We start from the raw sequence: 25,414 nt of genomic DNA on the forward strand, positions 1-25,414 counted from the left end.
ACTGCAGTCTATTAAGTGCCAGTGAACTAATGAGCCTCTCAGACCTTATGTTGTTCTGGCTTGGATCAAGGCTTAATTTTCCTTAACCCTTAAGAAACTGGCTGACTCCTGGGCTGATAGTGCCATCTTCTCGTATGCCTCCTCCTCCCCCAGGATATTGCTTTTTTTATTGAAGAAACTGGGACATTAATAGAGCTTGGATTTGAAGCTAGGTGAGAATTCCTGAAATAGCTTCTCGGCACTAAAATAGGAGTGAGTATATTATAAACGCAGTGAGGAAAAGGTCAGAACAACATGCTTGTCTGTAGCCCCTCAAAGAAAAACAGAGGACAAATATAACTCATCTTAGTGGAAGAACTAGTGAACAATTACACTATGCTTGTTGGCATATTATTTTCTTGGCAAGTGAGACATCATTGTTGTACCTACCGCAGCCAAAAAGACTTTCATTTCTAACCATAAGACTTTCATTTCTAACCATAAAGACTTCTAGGAAGTTTGTTCATTGGCTAAATTTCACATCAGAAAAACCTGTGTAAAATTTCTGTAGAAAAAACAAACAACAATATTGAGATGACATGTCAAAAAGGAACAAGAACAAACAAATAATAATTAAAAATACTTAGATTTTTATTTGAAACATGGATCAGCATTTCTGCAAACATTCTCATCTGCAATGAATTATTTCTGTGACTAAAGTAAAAAAAAGGTTGACAAAAGATTATCTATGAAACTAATGGATCAAAGACTCAGAGGCATTGGAAAAATTGGACACTGATCTGCTGCAATTGCTTTGTCACATTTGTGACTTGTCTTAAAAATAGGTATTGCCTGAGATTTTGGGGAAGTGAGCCACTTGCTTTTGGGAAGTAAGGAACTTGCTGTGCTTGGGACAACAGCATCCACCGAAGGGAGAAAGATAAGCTCTTGCACAGGACAATTTAGAATGTCTTTTCTTTTGGGATAAGTTTACAGATTGATGAACAAAGATAATCGTACAAATGTAGCAGTTGTCCTTTAATATAACAACCCAGATTCCTGACAAAAACGTCAGCAGTATCTGGAATCCAGAATATATCTGATGAAGCGATCTGCAAAACCATGGTATACTGTGAATGATAGTACCAGTGTGACTCTCGTGGTCCTCTCAGAATCTATTGTTGAACCAATCCTATTACTATTATTTTTGATGATTTGAAAATGAGCATAAAATAATTGCTGCAAAAATCTGTAGATAATAAAAGAAGGAGGAACGATACTAAAGACAATCAGTTCTAAAGAGGAATCTGGGTTGCTGGGCTTATGGATAAGATTGCAATTAAGTGTATTTATAGGTAAAAGAACACGGGACGTACTCTCATGTTGGAAGCCTGTATTTTAGAAGACAATAGGTTTGCAAAGGAGTTTAGGATCACAGAACTCCTTTCAATCTAGTATGATCTGCTGATTTGATATAGTGACAAAGACAGCATGATACCTCTAGGTGCGTGCAGGGCCATATAAAAGAAGAAAGTGTCATTTTCATTTTATAACATCAGTGACAGAATTTGACTCAAGGAACAGAAAGATTCCTTCCACAGATCGGTGTCATTTTGTACTAAACAGTTCTTCAGTTTCGCAGACAGAAGCATAACAAGATCCAATTCCTGGAAGTTCAGACGATGTGTAAGGCACTGGTGTTAACAGTCGGGATAACTAACCAATGGGAGAATTAGCTAGGGATGTAGTGGACTGTTTATATTCATTAACCCATCTTTATGAAGATACAATAAGGTCAGTTATAAGTTGTGGGCTTGATGGAGGAATCACTTGGTAAAATTACAAGGTCTGCGTTCTGCAGGTCAAGGTACATTGTCTCCTCTCCCTGAGAGGCTCTGATTCTATTAATAAGGTTTTAAAAACATACTGTACTTCAGGATCCACCGTATGAATATCAAGGATATTTATTATGATCCTCTGCTTTTGAAGTTCATTTTCATGAAATAAGGAATATTCTTCTAAACACTATTCAAAAATCATGGATATGTACTGACTGTGTCAGTTAATATTCACATGCCAATGCAGAAGGAAAACCAAACCTGTTCTTACAGATGAGAAAGCATTTCCAGAAGCATAAAGTAAGGCACTTAAACATCTTCAGTTAACTATTTTTTCAGAGCATCTGCTTCAGAAGGTTGCTCTTTTTCCAATTTCAGTTTGTTTTCTGCTGTAACTCCTAGAATTGCTTCAATATCTTGAATTGCCATCTGTAACAGATTCAAGGAATACAAGTTATTTAATGGGTATTATAATGAAATCCAACAGCCAAAATGCACAGCTGGTAGTACTTGCCTTGAAAAGGTAACCAGTGTTACACAGGACAGGATGCAGCAAGTGAATTTACTATTACTTTGAACGGTTAGAAGTAATAGTAAGTATGCACAAATCTTGGATAAATAAAAATATAATTCCTTGCAATCTGTAATTCTAATCAACTAACAGGTGCTTTATTTCACAAATGTAAATCATTGTTAACTCACTATGATTTCCCTTTTACATTTTTCTTCAGTGGTTGTTTTTCACTCCCTCAGATTGAAAAAAATGTTTGTTTTTCTGTAACATGTTGAAATTTAATTGTATGTTCTCTAAAACTGTCATTTCACAGTCTGCTTATCAGAGGAAAATACAGACAGAGTTAACACTGGAAAGAATCCAATATAAATTATGTTATGTGACTTAAGATAGGAATCTATAACACATTGCTCCCCTTCACCTTTCTGCAAAATGCTTACAGACAAGATCTCAGAAACTTTTTTTTATAAAAAGGTCATACAGTTTAGCAAAAGAATTCCCTCTGGAAAATTTAGCTATTCTCTGGAATCAAAAAGCAGCATTGTAATGAGTGCTTGTTTCAGGGCACGGAGTTGGATTCGTGATTGCTTTACTGTCTCCTTTTGCCAGCAAGGTTGTCACAAAGGAGCTTCAGAGCAAATGTAGGCGTTCCTGGTGGAACGTTCCCAGTGCAATAAGCCCCAGCGCTTTGTCCTGCCTCCACAGGCACCCCCCTAGAGCATCCCCTAGCACACAGGGATGGGCACTGTGGGCAGATTGAAAGAGCAGAGAAAAATTGGGAACAAAATTAACTTGTGAAATTGCTGGCACGTTGCAAGATGTGAACTAATGGACTAAGTACTCAGTGTCTGCCTGCTTACAAGAAATCAGTGTTAATAATATAAGGAGCTATTAGAAAATGAGAAGTTTGTTTCTAATTTAAGGTTCCTACCTTGACGGTGACCCTTTAAAATAAAATAGACCATTTTGACAGAACTGTCTGAAGCAGCGCCAATGGCTCCTTTGCTTCTTACAGAGGAAAATCAGGAGCATTGTATAACAAATAATTTCAAGCTAAAGTATGTCTCTTTTCAAATAAAAAGTTTCAAGCTTACATTTAACTAACAGGTTCATTGGGAGACTTACTATATTGACCTAGACACTGTAAAATACATACTGCTAACAATAAAAAAGGAATGGTTTAGCACTTGTTTATGATACAGCATGAGGTATTTTCAGCCCTTGTACAGAAATTAACCAGGATCGTTAGTTAATTAACACCTCACCTTAAAATTGGTCTCGCCTTGCATATTAGGTGCTGATATTTCTTGATGGATGATGAAGAGATTGCGAGCAAAGGTCATGAGGACCCCCTGGAGATCCTCTCCGATTGTTCTGTTAATGATATCCAAACAAATGAGTTTACCAATGATTCCCTTCACATGCTTAAAAACAATCGCCCTCTCATTTGTGTCTGTCTGGTGATGGAATTTAATGAGTATTTTCAATCTCACAAGGTGGCAATCTTCAGGGAGATATGAAAGATGAGGCTCCATTTTAACTTGTCAACAGAAAGGATTTGTGTAATAAATAATTTTTATTAATCAACAGCAGAAGTAAGCAGTAAGGTTTCAGCTATTCCAAGTAAAAGACTACCATTGAGTTGGGACTGAGACACTAGAGCACATTAAATCTCTGGATTACTTTGGAAGAACTGTTACTTCTGCCTACAATTTGTGAAATACATCTGATAGGAATTTCAGCACCATCAGTGTTTGTTAGGTTGTTGCAGCTTACTTAGAAGTACAAATTTTTATCTTTTGGGGCTTTGGTTTCTCAGTGCTACATACAGCCTCTCAGTACGTACTATCTTACGGAATAGGATGTTGTGCTGAGGAAGAATGTTATAGAATCAGAATAGTTTGGGTTGGAAGGGACATTGAAGATCATCTAAGTCCAACCCCCTGCCATGGGCAGGGATGCCACCCATTATACCAGGTTGCTCCAAGCCCCATCCAACTTGGCCTTGAACACTTCCAGGGATGGGGCATCCACAGCTTCTCTGGGCAACCTGTTCCAGTTCCTCACCACCCTCAATTTTGTCCTGTATTTAATCTAAATCTACCCATTTTTAGTTTAAAGCCATTACCCCCCGTTGTATCACTACAGTCCCTGACAATGTCCCTCATTTGCTGACTAGAAGTGACAATGTATCTCCGATGTTGTAAAATGGATGATATAGATATTTTAGGTATTTCAGTGACTTTATAACCTTAAACTGTTATATCTTGGAAAATATTTCCACACTAAATTGCATTGGAAAGCTAATGGAAGACGAATCTGGCATCAGATTGTGTGGGAAATACATGAGAGTATTCTAGTAAAATATTAATAACTGCCAATTCAAGCTGGCGATCCAGGAGGTGCTGTTACATTTTTTACAAAGAGAGCAACTTCTGAGGTATCAATCTAAAGGAGTTAGTAATAATTTAGGTAGGATGCAGTATCTCTAACATACAGACTTCATTTTCCAAGGTACACAGCTGATAATTAAAGTGAAATCACACCAATGGGTACAAGGCAATCCAGCAGTTCACAGACTCCAGAAAGGGCCGGTTACCAATGATTCTTTCTTCAGTTTCTCCCCATCTATCTTGCACAACTCTCATATTCAGTATATACCCATCTATGGACTCATTCTGTTTTAGCCTCACAAAAAAACTGATCCAATGAAAGAAAGCTTTCTGCTGAGTTATTGAGCTAAATCAGCTCCCAGAGAGGTGTAAAAATACTAAAGAATGCAAAAGAAGGGACAGGAGTGAGGAGGACTTCATAGTTGGTGTCTAAAAAAAAGGAAAAAGCTTACCTTGCAGCATCAGTGAGCTGTTAGGAGAGTTTAGTGGCTTATGGAACACTTTCAAACACCTAAATCACTTGTAATATACCTACAGTAACCATTTAAAAAGTCCTTGTTTAGTGATTTTGTTTCAAATCCATCTTACAGCTCAATCATACAGGCTGCCTACATTGTGACTGAAGGTAAGTGTCGTATAGTACGGGAGTATCTGAGCTTTAAACAGATCTGGCTGGCTTGTTTACTGCCCACAGCCTCATCCACAAGAAGCTCGGTACAGGTGGAAGAACCAGAGCCCCAGAAACAATCTTTAGGATTCATTTAGTCCGTGCCCTGTGCTAAGGCAGGATCAATGCTACTTATTTCATTCTGACAGAGGTTTGTCTCATCTATTACTAAACACCATCAATGATGACCTCACTGAAAAATCTAATTAGTGCTCCATTTTCGTTACTATCAAAATTTTTTCTTATGCTAACACTGAACCTTTCTTGCTGGAAGGTAAATCCATTTCCTTTGTCTTACTAGCAAATACATGGAAAACAGATTTTTCCTTCCTGCAGAGGCTTCAATTTTTATATTTTTAGCAGATACCCCTTCTGCCTCCTCCTTTTCCATTTAGTCTTTTGTTGTAATTCATACTTTCTAGACCTCTAAAACAGTTTCATTACCTCCCTCCAAATGAAAGGAGTTGTTTACCTGGAAGACATTGGAAGTACTTTTTTTTTTTTTTTTTTAACCTTTTTTCCATAAGATTATGACACTGTTGATTTGTGGACAGTTTGTAGACCTCTGTAACTCACAGATCCTTTTCTGCAAAACTAGTGTTCCTCATCTTCATTACTGCTAAGTGCAATTTCTTGTACCTGACTCCAATTGAACTTAATTCTATTTTGCAGTTTGTTTCTCGATTTTGTCAAAATAATTTTGAATTCTTTTCCTGCCCTCCAAAATACTTGCAGTGACATCCAGTACTCATGGAAGCTGATTTTCTTATCCAGGTCTTTAATGAAATAGCACCGACATCAGAGGAATAGAGAGCAGACTGAGAACAGACCATTTCAGCCTGTCAGACATTATATCCTATTTTGGCAGTAAACTTTACATAAATTTTCTCTGAGGAAAGGTTTTCAGTCAGTGTATATGAAGTTTTTGCAGATTATGCTTTCTTGGACTTCTTAGGAGAGGTTCGTATGTCTAAAGCGTTACTAGACTATCAGACCTGCTGTTGTCTCTCTGACTGCTGTTGATCACTTTGTGAAGAGCAATATAAAAGGCATTAAATTCTGACCTTTGCAGCATGTACAGTAAGGTTTTTCAAAACGTTGCCTGTAAAGTATGTCTGTGCTGATGTGTGTACTCTCACAATTAGATTGCTATTGACAGTGAATCTAGCTCTTAAAGCTAATTGCTGTATGCCTTCAGTCTGCAGTGCAGTCAGACTTTAAGCAGATTCCTGTACGTTAATTTTCGTTATAACCAAAATGCTTAAAGCCTCCCAAAAACTTTTCAAAAGGACAATCTTATGCAAAGTCACTATACTTGCTCGAACAGTAGGTGACAGTCACTGAACTTGTTTGTTGAGTGTGTGACGCTGAGATTGTTCATTTTCTGCACTTTTGGTAGAGCCCAAGGCAGCATACACTGTGGTGCCACTTTCTGCAGATCAACTGTGTTCCCAACTGTTTATCAGCCTATGTAACTGACAGTGTATACTTACATCATTCCCAATCTGTGTCGCTTCTGATCGTCATACAATATAAAAACTGTTCCCTGTTTTTCCTGTTAAATAGAAAGACAAATCAGTGTTAATTATTCCTAAAATAGTGATAATTATAATAAATAGATTGCACAGGGACAGTAAATTCATAGTCATATCTAAGAAAGACTAGTTTGGAATTGTGATGGATTACTGCTCAGTAAAGAAGATTGTTGCTCTACGTATTGTACAGAATACAATACATTAACTTTATATAAATAGATTACATTCATCAGAGTCTATTTGATGGCGAATATTTTTGATTCAGTGCAATAGCAGATGGTCATAAGTATCTGAAAAACTATCCCTTTACAGTTATTTTATCAAGAGACAATTTACCTTCTAAAAGCCTTACACTAACTTAAATTGAAAGACATTGAAAATGTTTAGATTTTCCTGTTCTTAAAGTTTGTACTTTACCATAGATACGAACAGGACATGAACTTTCATTAACCTCTGCTCTAGTTCATCGTGGGGCTGATACTGGTGACAATGTGGTCCGCAGCAAAACTCAGTTGGATTTTTAGATGCGCATGGCGCTGTGAGTGGTCTCGTGAACAGGTGCCATCCCTGGGGAGGGTTTACTGACAAAATGTGTAAAACTCTGCATTTCCCAATGAAAGCCCATGCCTTAGGATCTGAAATCTCTATCTGCTGTTCTGTCGTTCATAACATCTTCTAAACCCTTTTACGTTTTATTCTTTTCTTTGTATAATTCTGTTCATAAGCCTTAAGCATTTTATATTATCATTTTATATTATTATGGGTACAGAACTGTGTGAAATGGCCATATTATCGCCAAGTGCTCTCATGAAAACTCTGTGCTAGCAGTGTCCTAAGTCCAAGCACAGCTCCTGTCTGACAGCCTTAATCGTTTTTACCCACAGAGCCACCCAAACAAACCAGCCAGGACAGCATTCTCTCTGCAGTCTCCAAGGGAGACACTGCCTCACTCTCTGTGGTGTAAAAAAAAACATGGTAATGCTCTTCATCCTTGGCTGCTTCCAGTCAGAAGCCAAAAAGCAGGTGATGTATCTCAGTACTGCAGTTCTTCAAGACTCAAATCCCAGCTAAAGTAGGCTAAGTGTTATAATGTTAGCCTAATTTTTAGGGAAACTGCTGAAGACTTTTATGCAATTTAGAATTCATTAATTAGCATCATGAAAACAATTTAAAATCAATTCAATTCTGATTTACTCTTACAAGTCCTCTTGAGTGTAACTCTAGAGCAAACACCTTGCTCTGTTTTTAGTCTAATAGAACACTTGAACGTTGTATTATGCTAAACAGTACACTTGAACTTTACATTGTGCTAAGTGGTTTCACCATATTAGAATTTACATACAAAAATTATGCAGAGTGAACATCACGTTTTCTAATCTTTCCTGCTTATACCTGGAGGTCAAATCCAACACCGTGAGCTTTACACATCTGGAGGAGAACATTATAGTAGATTACGGAAAGACTGGAGTGCCTCAGCTGACTGCTCGCTACGGCACAGCGGTTGCTTCCTGGAGAAGGCTGAAGAAAACAATACAAGATTCTCTGTTTTCATGACATTTTATAACAGAAACTAACAATTTTCTATCTAAATTGACAGTTTTTTCTCAGTTGCATTCATGTAAGCATGGAGTAAGACCATTGACTCCTTTTGGAGGATTCCCTGTTCATAGCAATGTGCATTGACCATAGGCATTTCTACGCAGCAAAAGTAAATCCTTACCTTACACCATGCATAAAACTGTTTATCATAGGTGAAGTCTACAGAATTACTTTTTATGAGCCACATCTTGCCATTTTCACAACTTCACTGGCAGCTAAGCCCTGTGAAATCGTTCTAAGTGTCTATTGTCAGGACCCTCTGAACCCATCCTGCCCTGCAGAACGCTATGTTGTTCTAGAGCCAGCTCTTCTCGGTAGCAGGAATTCTAAGGTGAACAATATGTAGTTTCTGCCACAGGATAAAAGGTTTTCAACAGTTTCTCTAAAGCCAAATTTCAAGTGGGTTTCTCCAAGATTGAGGATGTAATTCCTGTGAGTATCATTTTTCCAGTGAGCCTTTGAATAGACCCTGCCCAGTGCCTCCAAGGAGCTATTCAGCTGATACCAGCAGAGTGCATGCTATGGATAAATTTCAGTGCAACGTTTGAGTTTAAACTCGATCAATGCCCAAAAGAATAGAGATGTTGCATTGCACAGAACTGAATAGAGCTGTTCTCCTAAAACGAGCCTTTCCCGTGATCTTTTAAATACCGGACTGTTTGTTCAGAGTGGGGATACTGCACATTGAAGCATGTAATTTACAGTATTTTTTCTAAAATGATATTTGTTTTGACATTGACTCATTTAAGTTGACATAGTTGAAATCCTTATATAATACATCTCTGCCTGAAAATTAATCATGTTTATAATATTCTGAGAATTAATAACACCCATTGCTCAAGTCATTAACTTAAAAAAGGAGCTTCCAAAATCTGTTCTCTGCAGTAGGGGACCACAAATAAATGAATGCTTGATAAAATAATCCAAGTAGCAGTTTAACAAGCGTAAACTTGAATGTGGCTGCAATAACACAGAACTATTGTTTAAGGGTTGGCATCAGGTTGATGAGGTGCTTATTTCAGCTACAAAGCATGCATACACATGCATAATGAACTGCAGTATGAATTATTAATGTGTTGCTTATTTAGCCTCATCTGTCTAGAAGATAATGTATCCTAACTATAATGAGTGATTGGTTTTGTACATAATTACAGTAGCAGCAGTATCTAGGAAATTTGTTCTTTCAAAGAAGGATTTCTAAAAATAAAATCATCACACAAACTGAGTTGCTGCTCCATTTTATCAAAATCAAACCTACTAGGATTGAGAATATATAATAAATTAAAAGGGACAGAATCATTATTAACATCATAATTTTACACAAAGTGTTTTACTTAATCATTCATTACAGATCATGTGCTGTAAAAGCATTTGTCTCTTGGTTTGTTTGTTTTTTTCCCTAAAGATACTTTCCAGACAGAACAGTATCTTTGTAGTTAACTCTTAAGGAGATAAAAACCTCAGAATTAAAGAAAGAAGAAAAATAAAGGATACGGTGACAATTTATGTTAATTCTGACAGAATTTTAATTAAAAAAAGTTGCTACTTGATTACTTTTCATTTCTAAAACTTGTACTACTGGGACTAATCATATCTAATTTACTTCTCTCCAACTAAAAGTGGTTGCTTGACAAGAACAATAGATCAAGAGCTCATTAACCTCTGAATTGCAGCTCCACGACATTTTTGGAATGGTGCTACATTCCTGCTCTTCGTACGAAAAAAGGGAGTTGGGACTCTTCAGTCAGGATGTGTGAAACCAGCATCTGTCTTACATATATATATATGTACATACACGTGTTTCTTATTCTCTGACTTTTCTAAAGCCATTTTTCCCTCTAAGAGGGACAGTCTAGGTTGAGAAGCCGTATTAAGTCCTGCACCAATAACAAAACTAATATAACAGATCACCAAGCAAGAGTCATATGTTAGCCATGCTTCTGTGACAGTGTGTTTATATGGATTTCAAAGCAATACACAAATACCATCTTATTTAAATTCATGTGTTCAGTCCCCATGGAGAGCCCCAAGCGCACAACACGTGGCACTGAGTGCGGGTGAATCTCACCTCTCAACAGAGGGCAGTAAGATCAAGCAGGGGAGACTCCAGGGCTTAGCTCTCTTGCTTTGCAGTGCAAACAGACGCCTTCCTTGGGCTTCTTAACTCTGGTCCAGAGAGAGCAAGCAACAGGGAGTATGGCTGCATAATCCTGCTTAGGGAACTCACCTCAGTTAGGGCACTATGAGTTTTTCCTCCCTGTTCAAATGGCTGTGTCCATAATTAATTCTGAATATTAATACTGATTATTAACACCGAACAGTTAGATGGCTCCAGCGCTAAGCAGAACTGAATGAAGATTCTGAGAACTAACATTTGGGTTTAACTCAAGTGAGAGCTGGGAGGGATTTATGTGTTCAGATCCTTCTGTGGTTATAGCCCTGATTGTTTCACCTTCAGCTTTGTGCACAAAGGCACAAAGCTGGGACAGAACTTCAGTGCTCTCACTTCTGACTCCCAATCAGAGCTCATGAGCTGAAGGCTCATATTTCTGCTTGACTGCTTTTAAGTAACTCCCATAGTCAGAGCAGTGCTTTCACCTCTTTCCTTTTCTTGCAACGTTTAACCAACAGAGAATTTTTTATAACTTGAAAGCTATGTAAAGGATTTAGAAGTTAGTTGCTACCACAATTCAATGTTTGATAAAAAAGATAAATAATCAGGTACCCCTAAACATCCAGAACCTTTCTTTTAATTTCTAATGTGATAGTATCCTGTTTACTTTATTAACCTTCTAAAATCTAAAAGTAGCAATTTTGTTATTGAGTTCCTTCAGAGAAGTGATCTAGGACAGATTTTAATTTTGCAGTAATTTATATTAATAATTTTATTTGTAAACAAATCACTGCTTACAGTTTTTGTCTCCTTATGCTGAGTACATTGGCTTTTCATTTTCTTTGATCCAAGAGGTACTTCAAAGAGGCTAGAGCGACAATCCAGGTTTCCATCTGTCACATACAACATGAGCTGAGTCAAGGCCAGCTGGTCACTATAGCAAAGGTCAAGGTCTGTTGCCCATACCTAATCAAACAAAAACAGGTGCATTAAAAAACAGAACAAGAAAGGTGAAACCCAGCAATTGTCATCTATGCCTTAATTTTTGTGCATGCTGATAATGCATACTTATGGTTTCCTTGTGCTGGGGCATCCCTTCCAAACTGGAACAATCAGAATTCTTAAGTCACTTCAAAAAATAAATTCTCAGTGAAAACTGAAAGGCTAAAGAGAAAACAGCTACCTGTACTACCAAGATTTTAGCAAGAATTAGAAAAAGTAAATGGATAATTCTGTGATTCTGTTATTCTCCAGCCAGGGAACCCAGCCATGGGTGGCAGGTCTACCTCAAGGAGCAGGGGCAACCTTGAGGCTCGCCTTGCAGCTAAAATCACTGCCAGTCTGCAGCGCATGAGCAGCTGCATTCCTCAGCCTCTTGGGCTTCTGGGCACACTCAGCGTTTGCCGGTGCAGATGAATACAGGCAGGATGTTTGCGCCCAGCTCCCCAGGGGCTGAGGCTTGAAACCCAACTTTGCTCAGGGGTAGTTAAAGCACCATGTGGAGCCAGTCCAGTTATACCCAGGAAGTCTGTGCAAAAGCAGAAATCTAAACGATGCCTGGACCTACAGCTGCTACCCCAAACATGGCACATCCATCCTGTCCTATTACGTGCTATCACGTACAACACAGAGGTTGTGGAGTCTCCTCCTTGGAGATCTTCACAAGCTGCCTGGACGTGGTCCTGGGCAACCTCTCCGGGTGGCCCTGCTTGAGCACCAGGTGGACCCAGAGGTGCCTCCAGCTTCAGCCGTTCCGTGGTTCTCTTTGCTGCACCGAGTCTGTGAAATCCCGCAAGCCCAGTACTAACAACAACAATCAGCCCAAGAACCTGCGATATAACCACCACTTGATGGGTCGAATCCTCACTGCAGTGAGATAGGGAAGCACTGTGCCTCCTGCAGCTTCACTGAGCACAGAGGCAGTAAAGAAGCCCCTTGCAGGGGGGTAGCGTGCTCCCCTGTGGGTAGCATGGCCAGGTGGAAGGGATGCTCATCGCACTCACATGCAGGCAATGGTAAAGGTCTCATATCCTCCATAGGATAAAGTCTCATATCCTCCATCCCATATCCTCCAGAGGATTTCAAAGCATTAAAGCCTGTGGAATTCATGCAAGATTTGTGGAGCCAGTCCACACCGAGGGCGTAGCAGAAGGAAGCACCGTGGATTGCTCCTGCAAGGCTCCTCCGCCCCCAACAACCTGAGCATGGTTTTACCCATGGGTTTTTCCCTTTTAAAAAATGCTTGTGCCTACTACACCAATGAGAAATGTTAACGCACGCAAATATCTGCCCTACAGTGAACCCCTTTAAAACAAATCTAGCAGCGAATGACTTGAATAAGCCTTTGAATGTTAAATGGCATCATTATAAGGATATTAAGAGGTCAGGCAGTCAAGGCCTCTTGGTAAACTGGAGTTAATTTCTGAATCATATTCACATAGTAATGCCCTTTTTATAATGGTGAATAAATCACATCAGTAACAGTTGTTAATAACTAACTGCCAAGTATCTGTTGCTGTATTAAATATCCTATTTGTCAACTTAAATATTTCCTGCTGCATGGTATAAAATGCAAATTGGATGCAAATAGCTGGCTTTACTTAGTAATAGGGAATGTTCCCCAATTACAATGCTTAATTTTCTTCAATAATTTATTCTTTATCATCATTTCTGCAAGACAGGAAGGAACTTTCATATCAATTTGTACTTTTCCAGTATGTGCCAACCTTTCCAATAACTAAGTGGTAATTTTAAACCATGAATGCAGTAAAAGTGCTACATTAATTCCCATAAATATTATCAACAGATCAGTAAAAGCAAAATGTGCCTTAAATCTTGCCTGAGCTGTATTTTGGATTCTCAGTCAAAGCTTTTCCCCCAGAAAGAGACGGCCAGGCTATGTGAGAAGAGTAGGGACAACTGAAAAGCCTGGACATCCAAGGACTGTTCACCAGCTCAGGGAAAAATGAACTGGTCACTCTTAATCCAGACCCCGATACTACATCTGCATTGCTCTAGCCTCAAAGTCAATACTCACTATCTGGGAGCTTTGTTGCTGCACGAGCAGAGGGGCGGAAGGCAAGTTAGGCTGCAAGTGCACCACAAAGTGGCTGAGATGCAAAACCCATGAAAGCTAACCAAAGATGTGGTGTGACAGTAGTGTATCTGCACTGTAAGTGGAAGGCTTGTGTTCTGGCAATGCGTAGAGAATGGGCTGGCATTTAACAGCAGATAAAGAATTAGAAAATGCAGCCTGGCAAACATAAATAGTCATTATCACAAGCCAAATTCATTACACCCTGATAGAGACACAGATAAACCACACAGAACGTGGGATAGCACATATATTTTGCAAAAGTTACTCAACACGTCGCATATTGTCACTAACTAAAGTACGTGCCAATAGCATTGCTTTAATTTCCCATCTAGAGAAGAGTCCCATTAATTACTTGTGTGATACATTTCACTTAACCTGAACAAAAACCCAGCATGCCAACCTGGCTCTAACGCCCGACTGCACCTTCCTAGTCCCCGAGGAGGCACAGGGAGCCCTACAGGATGCCCCTGCACAGGGACATAGCTCCAGCATCACCCCTGCCCAAGGAAGGGGCTATAGCACACAAGAGGAGAAAAACCTCTTAGCATGGCAAATTTCGTGCTGCAAATTGTAAGAATGGCCAAATTCCAGTTTGAGGAGTTTCTGTTCACTTTCAGAGTGCACCAGTTAGTTGCTTTGGACATGGCTTCATCATCTCAGTCTTGTACCACTGCCTACAAAACTAATGACTCACATCAGCAGGGGGGTCTGATGGCCCAGCTGCGTAAAAAAGGAAGGTGCCCTCCCCTATCCTGCCTGCTACTCTCTTCATTAATACCTACTTAAACATCAGTCACGGTTACATTCTACACTGGTAAATTCACCGTGGTTTTGGCTTTTTTAAATACTGGGTGTGGGTCTCCCCAGCCCCGAGCACAAGGGGGAGGAAGGCAAACATGGCTGCAAGCCACCTGTCCGCCTCCTCGCATTCTGGGCCGGAGCCGGAGGCTGAACCACCCCTACCGCAAGTTGAAGCAGCCAAATGGTCATTAACGTGTGCCAGCTGGGATCACCCCCAAGGATGCTTTTGCTGGCTCGGGAGTATTGCAGAACACTACACTGGATCCATGTCCCTTTCTGCCCTGGATATGTCCCAGACCATCACTAAAGTGCGGAGAAAGAAGAAGGATCAGATGGCATGAGATTCCAGCTTTAACCTAGCAGGGGATTCCCTTTTGCCACGGAAATCCAGAAATAACCTTTAAATTCCCTTTGTACTGGTGCAGAAACAGGAAAGGCACAGGGCCTGGGCAACTTTGTGTTCGTGGGATACAAACAGGGTAATTTTTTCCCCATTTTATTAGTACAAATGCAGGCCAGATCATTAGTAGCTAGCTGACTGAATTCTTCAGTGGAAGGATTTCCAAGTCCCATTCAGTTTCTGAAGGTCATAAGTGTTCTTTGCAAAACTGTACCGATCACCATCAAGCAACATTTCCTGTAGTCTCAAGCAAGGATGGAAGTTCAGCAGGCCTGAGTTTGGCTGGTGGAGCCGTGTGAAGACAGTTGCTGTGCAGCTGCTTATAGTGCTCTTATTCTGGAACTAGGCAGTGGACATCTGTTTGCTGGCTTTATCAGTCTGGCACCTTTCACCAATAATATATCAATACATATTCCCAAATGGAAAGGGGTAGCTCATTATATCATACTAAGCACATGTTGACCATATTGAAGTTAGCAGGCATCCCCTGAGTGTAATGACCTAAAATTAATTGTAATAAATGAAGAAAAAAGCACCAGAATCCTTTATATCTGCATCTAAAGAATTCTAATTAGGTGGGCTCAATAGTTGATGACTTCTCATTTTCTGTGGAGAAGTTACCAGACTCATGCCAAACTCACGTATTTCCACTGCTTTGCAAGTGCTGTTTTACATGCAGACACTAAGCTAAATCAGTACAGCTGGAGCTGCCATCAACTGCAGACATGGAGAAGAGCATAAAGTGAGAAAAACATCTAAGGTTAGAGTAAGAATAGAGTTACACATTATATATACATAAGCAACTCGGGCAATATAACTTAAACATACCTATTGCTCTTTCTCCTGCTTCTTTTGCCATACTAAAATGTCAGAGCACGGGAAGCTCTCAGCTTGGCTGCTCCTTCCAGTTCTGCAGTCCTGATGCTGCTGGCCAGGCTTAATAAAGCATCAAGCAGGGTGTGAGCAAAGAGGTAGGCACAGAAAAGAAGTATGGTGGAGAAGAAAGCAGCATTAATAACGGCGGCACCAATCACCCCAAAAAGAGAAATGACTCCTCAGCTGAAAGAATAGGCTCTGTGAAGGACACAGGAGACTTTCATAGCAGAGTTGATGCCACAGCTGGCTCCTCCCGCAGCTCAGAGGCACAGCACTGGGCAAGGAGGAAGGAGTACCATTTACAGACCTCCAGCACTGCTCCCCGCCATCACTGGTATCAGATTGAAGGCTTCACCCGTGTGCTCACTGGTTCCCTGCATGCTTTGTAGCACTAGATCGTACATGGCAAAGGAAAGGGCACTCATCATTCCTGACCACTCATAACTGGGAGAAGGAGCTCAGGCAGGCTATTAATGTCTGTGCAAACAGTGAAATGTTAAAACAGCTGAAAAGAAAAAACAGTTGATACAAATGTCAGGGAAGGAAAGGTGAGAGTGAAACTACATGAGGTCTGCAGAAAAACTACACAGCATCAGATAACAGAAGTGAAGAACAGATCTTGATGTAGTTTCTACCACTCCGTAGGGTTACAGCAGAGCAAGGAAAAATGTTTTCCAGCAGGGTTTCAGTTTCAAAGGGAGGGCTATCCTCTCAGCTCAGCACTGACAGAGCTGTGAAACAAGCAGGACGTGACATTTCCAGCAGACAACTAAAAAATCTACTCCTAGGGATGTGAGCCTACTGAAATCTATTAAAGGCTTTTCATTTTGTCTCAGAGTAGTAGCTGTTACTGCAGCCTATCAAAAAAACAAACAAGCAAAAAAAAAAAAAACCACAAAAACCATTTCTTAGAAACATCAACCCATCTCCACCTTTGTGGCATTTAGTCTTTAAAGCAGTCCAACAGCTCCACAGAGCTAGCACAGGCAGAACAGAAGACCTAGCAGACTTGCTTCTTAGTTTAGGCTGTTCTCTGAACAGGCCAGAAAGTTTGTTTAGGTTCAACTCTAATACCATCTTCTGGACTGCAACAAGTTTTCCTTCAAAGTAACATAAAAGGAGTGCCAAAAGCTTCTAGAATGCCTTGAAAGTCTGAGCTGGGGCTTTGTGTGTGTGTGTGTGTTTTAATGAATATATTTCCACAGTTTATAAAGCAACATCTGTGGAGGTCAGGCAATTAATAACCAGCTGAATTATCATTTCCTCCAGTAAATCAGAAGCCATCAGAAGCAGGCCTGTGCAAAGTTAAGTTTAAGTAAAACTAAAAGAGTGATAGAATCATAAAAATTAACAAATAGCTAATACTTCAGTCCATCCTCATTATCCGAGGATATACAATAAGTGCATTTATGCAATCATAGGTATTTAACATCACATCCTTACAGGACTGCATGGCAAATAGCATAACATTCACAGCTTTAACAAGAGACTTTGGGACTTTCAGGACACTTACGTGTTCAGAAATCAAACTGGAACAGAGCCCACTTGTGAAGTCTAGAACTGCTATTTGATTTTCAAACAACAAATGAAAGTTCAAAGGTAATCAGATCTGTGTTTTTATACTGACTTAGAGTCAAAAAGAAAAAGTAGAGGCGCTAGGTAAGATTTTAGATCTCAAAACATAGATTAGGACTTTCCAGACTCCTGCCACTGGATAAAAACCAGTTAGAAATATATCCTACAAGCCTTGCTGGCTATTTGTCCAAGGAAATATGATCAAGTCTGGAATTGCTCCCTTTTACACAGGCTGCCAGGTGCTGCCAGGAGACGCTCTCCTGAAGCATGCGCAGCTGACGAGCCTGCGCTTCGTGGTAGAGACATCTCAAGTGAGCAGAGTCACAATTATAGTGTAATTCTTTACTACTACCATAAAAATGCTTCAGCTTTAAAACATAAACTTGAGAAGGGAAGGAAACATAAATTCTTAAACAGTTACTAAATTATAGCTTTTCTTTCTCCAGTATAATTGTTTTTATCTGCATCTAGTATTGATGTCTGCATTATTGTAAAGAGCGCACCTGCTATTTTTAAAGAAGTGGTTGAATGACACTGTAAAAATGTCAATTAGTAAAATATTAATGCTACTTGGGTGGTGAAAATAGAGCTTCTTTTATGACTTTTAAAATTCACAATAGAATTGATTATTTCGGCTGCAATCACAGACAGGATCTTAACCGGCTGCCATCTCGTGGCAGCTGCTGGGATGGTCTGGTGCTGGCTGAAAACTTAAATTTTAGGGCCCAAAAACTGGCCCTAAACTCTATCCTGCTGAATTCAGGACTGGAAGAGGGTTCATGAGAAAACCGTGGCTCTTGTTTGAAAATAACACTGCTATATTCTGTAGGGAAACACTGGGAATAATTTTAGGATGCACACGTGAATACAGAAGAAGGCATCCCACCAAAAGCATCCCTCAAAGCATTACCTAAATTATAGCGACAGAGCTGACCGATGGGCTAAGAGTGGTCTGTAAGGTCTGCTCCAGTTCCCTCTTCCCAACCCCAGACCTGCCCACGGGGCTGAGGCCCTCAGCCCTGATGCCTCCTCAGGACCCTTTTATGCCAGGACTGAGCAGGCTGGATGGGGGTGAGAACACGCAGCTGGGCCACCCCAGCTCTTCGTAGTGCCAAGATTTCTCTTTTCATGGGCATTCAAGATGATATTATCCTTTTCTTCCCTGGTAAACAACTTAACCCGGCGCTCTCGCTAACGCTGCAAAAGGCGTGGGGCTGTGCAATCTATGAGACCAATGAAAAAGGTGACTTATGACCCCGCTTCTCCAAATTATCTGTCCACAAATCCATGGATGTAAGTTTATGCATTCAAGCAGTCCCACTCAATTAAATGGACTTATCTAGGTGCAACTCCTTGTCAAGATGGGATCTGAGAAGCATTCAGTCAATACTGTGCAAGACTTCACTTCAAAGGGTCAAGGCCTTGCTCTTAGAGATCAGTTCTGGAGAACTGAGTGGGAATCAGAAGCGACTCAGTCCGAGTTCAGCACCTAACGTTTCTCCTCTGTGTTTTTCCCCAGGACACTGAAAACGGCGTGGCTCCACCTGCCTTCCCCTAGGGAGCAAGCTGCAGATGCTGATAACCGAGGTGGAAGCGGATGCCAGAGGGGAGCGGAGCAGCTCACCATGCCCCAGCTTTCTCAGTCCCTCGCACTGCTGCCGGGCCCTCGCAGCCAGGAGGCTGGTGGCAGCCAGTACGTAGTCCCGAGGATGCCTTCACCTGCTCGCCCCCACGGAGCGCTCCGGAGCAGACAGAGCAGAGAGGCGATGCCACCAGCAGCAGGCTCTGCCTCGCCATGATGGAGCTGTACAAAACCCAAACATTTTGTACAGCTTTAGCTGTACAAAACCCAAACAACAGCGTGCTACAAGTGAAGTGCAATGTGCAGGAGGCTGCAGCACGGGTGTGCAGACTATCTGCCAGGGGTTAGATCCTCCCACAGGCCCTACAGTGCTCTGGTTGCAAACTGCGACCTCCTGCAGTTCTGTCATAACCCAAGGAAGAGCTGGGCAGCATCCCTCTTGTCTCCTGTTAGTCAGACAGACAGCAAAAACTGCAAGAGAGTAAAGATACTGCCGTGTCTGTGACACGCACAAAGCTCTACCCTCACCCAGACGGGGATTACTGTCTCATTTCTACGCTCCTTCCAGCTTTCCCTTGGAATTGCCTGTAGGACAGACATGCACTGTTACTTATCCATCATGCAGAGTCTGTTTGCTTCTATCGCTCCACAGGGACACAATATCACAACAACACGTAGAAGGAAACAATATGTTGAAGGAACATACTCTCTAACAGTAGCAGTCTTAAAAATAGAAGCAATACCTTGTTGTTCATATCAAATTTCATTTTATGCCTATAAACATGGTATATAAGATTTTTAAAGGCTTTCAGAATGGAGAGCCTGAAACTCAAATACACGTGTATCTGCTCCAGAGTCCCCTTTGCCCAAGCACACGGGGTCCATACGTGTGAGGACAGGTGCTGCTGCATGTGCCTGCTCAGTCCGCAAAGGCAGAAATATGTTTTCACTTATTTGGCCCTTCACATTTCTTAAAGAGTTGTATTTATATCGCATGTAACTTTATGAAGGTTTCAGGGATTTTTAAGTATTTAAATACTCCGACTGTACTGGTAACAGATGTTCAATGATATATTTAATTTTTAGTTTTACTGAAAATACCATGTATCAGTTGATATTTTCCATAAAATATAACTCTGAAAGAATGCCTAAGTATACTATACTTCCAGGGAAATGTATCTGAGCCTTTCAGCTACTGCATTAAAATGGGCGCTTCTGAAATTAGTGAGCAAATGTTCTTAGAGTCTAATAGGATTTCTTGTTTGCCAAAAAAATAGCGCTTTCAGGAGCACAATCTTTTGTGTAATCTCTCTCTCACAAGACAGATGGCATCATTAATTGCCTCTATATCTAGTTAAATTTAAAAACCTGTGCTTAAATAATGTTAAAGTTGTTGTACATGCTGACAAACAGGAAATATTAAGGTAGAATCAATTGGAAACAAGGGAAGAAATCCAAGACAGAACAAACAGGAAGAATGAGACCACAAGAAACACCGATTGATTTAATATGTCCTTGTTCATGCCAGGAAATGTCACAACCTTAATAATTTAGGGAGCATTTCTACATTTTGGTGAATTCCTCCTGGCTTGAGTGAACCAATTGGCAAAACTCCCATTGACTTCAGTGGGTGAGAATGTCATCCCTTAATCTTTTTAAAGCAACTTTACATGGAAGTTGTCCAATATGGCTTATCCACAGTTCTAATTGCAATGCTTGTGTAAATACATTTTGGGAGTCAAATGTAACTGTGATCTGTATTTCAAAGCTAACCTTATTCTGATTCTCTGGTTTACCACAGTCACCCTACAGTGGTATCAGTTACCAAAAGTCTGATTTTAAGCCTTCTCTGTGCTTAAAATGGAATACAATTATCACTGCACTGCCAAAGAGCCAGCTTTTGCCAATAGATACCATATGCTAACTCTTGGGTTTTAAATACAAGCCCTGTGTTTAGAGCCTTTCTCACACCATACAAGCTGTGATTTTCAGCTGCCTAGGAGAAACTGACACCCAAACGGATTCAAGTGCATGTAGCCACACCACGTTTTGAAAGTCCAGCCATCCCAGCTTATCCCATTAAATAGAGGCACGTTCCCTTTTACAGTTAAACAGTTTTTAAACAGTGAGGTGGCTAATTGAGGATTCTAGAAGACAACAAACTTGCTCAGATAAGTAGATGAGTGCACATGCAAGGGCAAAAGACCTAAAAAACAGGGAAATATATTGGGAATACAAGTAATCGAGACTTGATGCTGACATCTTGAATTAGCATCTGCATGCAAATACTAATTTTGAATTTGTACGATTGTACCTAGTAAGCTCAATGACACTATCCATCACTAACAATAGCAATTTTACTTTCTTTTAAAAATATCTCATTTTCTTTAGTCTTCAAACAGAAGGCCACTACCTGAATGCTGAATGCTCTGCTTCTTCACCCAGAATTTGCTTTATTTTTTCTAGCATTATGCTTTAAGTTTGTACACCTGCCTTAATACTCAACCTTATTGGCCAATACCAACCAAACTCGCAAGAAGGTAAAACTCGTATATATTAATATCCCATGAGATTCCTAGGATAGTTGGATAGAGGAAAGAGACCTTACTAGTGACCTTACAATGGGAAAGGCTGCAAGGTAAGTTCAGCTGGAGGACACACGTGGGAACTTAAATTCAAGGCATGAATCTATCAGCTATCTTGTACCAGCTCAGAGACAGTAACTCCTGACCCAGGGCTGTAACTTTCTGAGACATGGTAACCGGACTGCTTCCCATTATCTGTTCTCTACTTAAATTAGCCATTGTACAACCCCTCTTTTTTTTTTTTTATATATATTATTTTTTGCAGAGCAAAACACAAAAGATTCAGAACATTTTGAAACTAAAATGCACTATGTGGTCTTACCCATGAGACCACCATCTGTAACTACCAGCTTAATGCAGAATGCACTTATTTTAGGAAAAAAAAAAGTCAGTGGAAGAAATTCAAATATTATTTTCTTATCATTCGGCTTTGAAAGAAACCCTTCAGGCTTTGTTGGGTTGTTTCTCTTCAGGCTGACGTAGAAGGTTCCTCAGGTCCACCTGGCAGATCAGGTCTAAATTTTATGTTACTGTTAAAATAACCACATGGTCTACCTACCTCCACAGGCCTCACCGCTGAGAAATAAAATGTTTAAGAGGGCAAAGCTTTCTCCTGACTATTGTTTGGAGTCAAGTTGGAAAGCAGGCATTTCTTGATCTCAGAGGGACATTATGAAGTAATGCATCTGCCCCACTCACCTGCTGCTCCATTGTTTGTGGATGGATGAAAGTCACAAAATCAACTGAGAAGTAACCAAGCACTCCTTTCGATTTACAGGTTTCGCCAATTTTTAAGCAGAGTGAATTAAGAACTGCTGGATCAACAGAACACTGTGGAATGGTAGTGCCAGATGATCGCAAAGGTCCATCAGCATGGAGCTGGTCTCCAGACGACACTATTGTTATCTCGCCTGTCGGCTCTATCAGCATATCCACTGTAAGGTTTGTGACATTTTCTGAGAACGGGAAGGCTTCTATCACACCACCTAGTAAGAAATGAATTAGCTGTTAAGCTAGTAATCAAATACGACGCTCTTCAGAGTGCACAGAATGAAACCATCCAGCTCCTATTGTGCTCAGACATTGCAGGGAGGACTGCTATGGAGACAGAGCAAGTAAATAAATGTAATGTGAGCAGCATAGCTAGGACCCATGAATCTCTTAGAAGAGAAAGAGATCTCAGCTACTATAGCACCGAACAGTTCAACCAGTGGCTTTTGATCTGCAGATGCTTTGCAAGCAGTTCTGAACTTGAACTATATCACACATCTGATGGGAGGAGTATGCTTTTGGGTAATATGAATGAACCCTGGACTGTCCTGCAGCACAGCCAAATGCCAGGGCCAGAACAGCAGTGAAATGGCAGTGTCGGGACCTCCAGGGGGTGGTGTCTCCTGCTGGGAACTGCTCTTGGAGATTCCCATCCATACAATGGTCTGAGATACATAGTCTGCCTTTTGGTATTCACCCACACAAGGAACTTGGTAGGTAGATGGGAATGCTGGAAAAGCTGACAACTCCTAGCATGGTTGTCCGTAGGAAAATCACAAAGAAATTTGCTTAGCATTCTGGGTTTGCATTTTTAGTGCATATAATGCCGTAACTCATTTAGTTAGGACAAATTAATATGTAATGAAAACTGGTACTCTGTATGTTACATGGCATTGTTTTTCCCAAAAATATGTTCCAAGCTTTGAATCACCATTGTCTCTTCCACACGTGAAGAGATGCATGAAACATGGATATCCATTATATACAATGCGAAACAGTGGCGCAGCAGCAGGATGGAGTTACCACAGAAATTTACTACCCAAGCACAAACACTGCATCTTTTCAATCTAAAATTTGGCATACAAATATAGGATGTTAACATATCTGGAGAAAGCCCCCTCACAGAGTCCCTGATTTGCAGTGATTAGAAGATGGTTTTACCTGCACTGCCCAATATGGACAAACCTGGGCTCTCTTCTGAGCTCCCCACCAGCTGGACACTGGTCAGCTCTGATGCAGGTGCCATGATGGAGTTAACACAGGAAGCCCTGGTGAGCTCTCAGCACCGTGAGAGAACAAAACTTCCAGCTCTCAGATTGGAACTTATTAATGTTCCTTTAGCTGGAGGGCAAGAAAGAGCACGGCAACAGTCTAACTAGGCGTCTGTAACAATGGACTGTAAAGGACAATAAGGCACTGCATTACTGATCCTCAGCAGTGATACCACCTGCTTGAAAAGCAAAAACTGGGGGGAAAGCTCAGCTTTTCTCCAGGCCTGACTTTAAGCAATATATGTAGCACCCTGAGTTTACATACAGCTTGCATCCTAGTCCTATGGGAGAGAAAACCGACTCGCAGATGTTTGCTCACCAACAGCCAAAGATGAAATATTCTTACACTTACCCGTGTGCAAACTCACACGTTAACATCCTCTAAAGAAGTTCTTTGCCAAATGTGACAGCCTCCAGTACAGAAACCCAGAATTAAGGAGTTGGTGCTTATTGAGTTAGAATTATATAAGAAGGATAAACCAGAATTAATATAGGTTACATGCTTGGATAGGACATATGAATGATAGAATAGCTGCCTATAATTCATTCGTAAATGAACATTTGAAGCATAATGGAGAAATAAAAGGAGATAAATATTTAAATGGGCCCAAGATTAACAAGAATATGGCATACAATATGGTATAATTACTCCTTATAACACTTAACAGCGACTTTGCAGTCTTATTTACCTTGACTAAGAAATGTTTGGAGGAATTTTTCCCATGTAGGGAATCGTTTCTCATTGACTGGCTGTACGTGCTGTGCTAAAAGGCCCGGCAGCTCCTGGGAGATCTTCACCAAAGCTGGCTCCTGCAGAAACAAATTAAATAGAACCACAAGCAATTTTACTACAGAAATGAAAACTGCTTGTGGGGTGATTAAAAACCAGGCCTCCAACAGGCAAAAAAAAAAAAAAATGTGGTTACTGTTTACCCACAGTCAGGAAGCCTTTTTTAATTTTTCTACTTACTACTCTTCCCTCCTATTGAAAATTTTCCTTCTCTGAAAGACAATTCCACCCCCCACCTTCAGTACAGCATCTATTTCATTATAATTTATATCAATAATTTGATCTGGCAACTGAAAATGCTAAGCACTTGGTAACTGCTTAGTGATCAATACCAGCAGTCAATAACTTCTACATTGTTTATATTTTGGATCTGAGCATATTGAAATAGTCACATATACCAGAAATACTTTTATGGACTTTATGTTTGAGCTGTTATATAACACAAACAGCCTCTAGTCACAAAGAAAAGGGGGGGGGGAGAGGAATAATCAACCACGAGTGTTTTTAAAATGGGAGACATTCTTATTGCACTCCCCAGTCTGTAACAAATTCAGAAGTGTATTAGTGCCTCTATCTCTGGTAGAATTTGATTAGTCATATTATAGGAGATAAACAAGCTTTTTCCTAGTTTCAAGTTCTTTACTATATTATTACACACACAAAACAACCCCATTAAATACAGAAACTAACTGCATTGCTTTTACTGTTCAAAAATGTCCCAGAAGTACGCGAGCATATAAAGTGCAAGGACCCTGACTCTATTGCTTCAGGCTCCTTTCCTTGCTGCTTCATAAGCATCCTCCTGCTTCCCCTGGGTCTCTTTGCTTCTATTTTACATTCTCTCTCTCCAGCATCCAGTGCTTCAGAAGATGACCAACTGTCCTCTGATCTTGGCAATGTCCTAAGCCACAATCATATTATCGGGAGCTCTGGAGGAACACGATAAAACCTTATGGCTAACATCTAGAATAAGAAAAAAAAATACCTATTTTTCCAGATAAGTGAATTTGAAGAGATGGGTTTTGTCA

At 40.4% G+C, this 25,414-nt stretch overlaps 1 protein-coding gene across 6 annotated transcripts in view; it reads right to left on the minus strand.

The window, feature by feature from the left end:
• Positions 1-614: 614 nt before the first annotated feature.
• IQCH (IQ motif containing H) overlaps positions 615-25,414 on the minus strand; it is an 85,296-nt gene continuing 60,496 nt past the window's right edge. For all 6 annotated transcript variants that reach the window (XM_083851222.1, XM_083851221.1, XM_083851220.1 and 3 more), the window contains 7 exons: positions 24,286-24,406; positions 22,254-22,540; positions 11,437-11,604; positions 8,319-8,444; positions 6,885-6,946; positions 3,597-3,705; positions 615-2,246 (listed from right to left, as the gene is read on the minus strand). In XM_083851222.1, the coding sequence (XP_083707348.1) occupies positions 2,145-2,246; positions 3,597-3,705; positions 6,885-6,946; positions 8,319-8,444; positions 11,437-11,604; positions 22,254-22,540; positions 24,286-24,406 (975 nt within the window). In that variant the 3' untranslated portion in view covers positions 615-2,144. The remainder of the gene's footprint in view (positions 2,247-3,596; positions 3,706-6,884; positions 6,947-8,318; positions 8,445-11,436; positions 11,605-22,253; positions 22,541-24,285; positions 24,407-25,414) is intronic.

This window comes from Anser anser, assembly GCF_964211835.1.
Source record: "Anser anser genome assembly, chromosome: 10".
NCBI classification, from domain to species: domain Eukaryota; kingdom Metazoa; phylum Chordata; class Aves; order Anseriformes; family Anatidae; genus Anser; species Anser anser.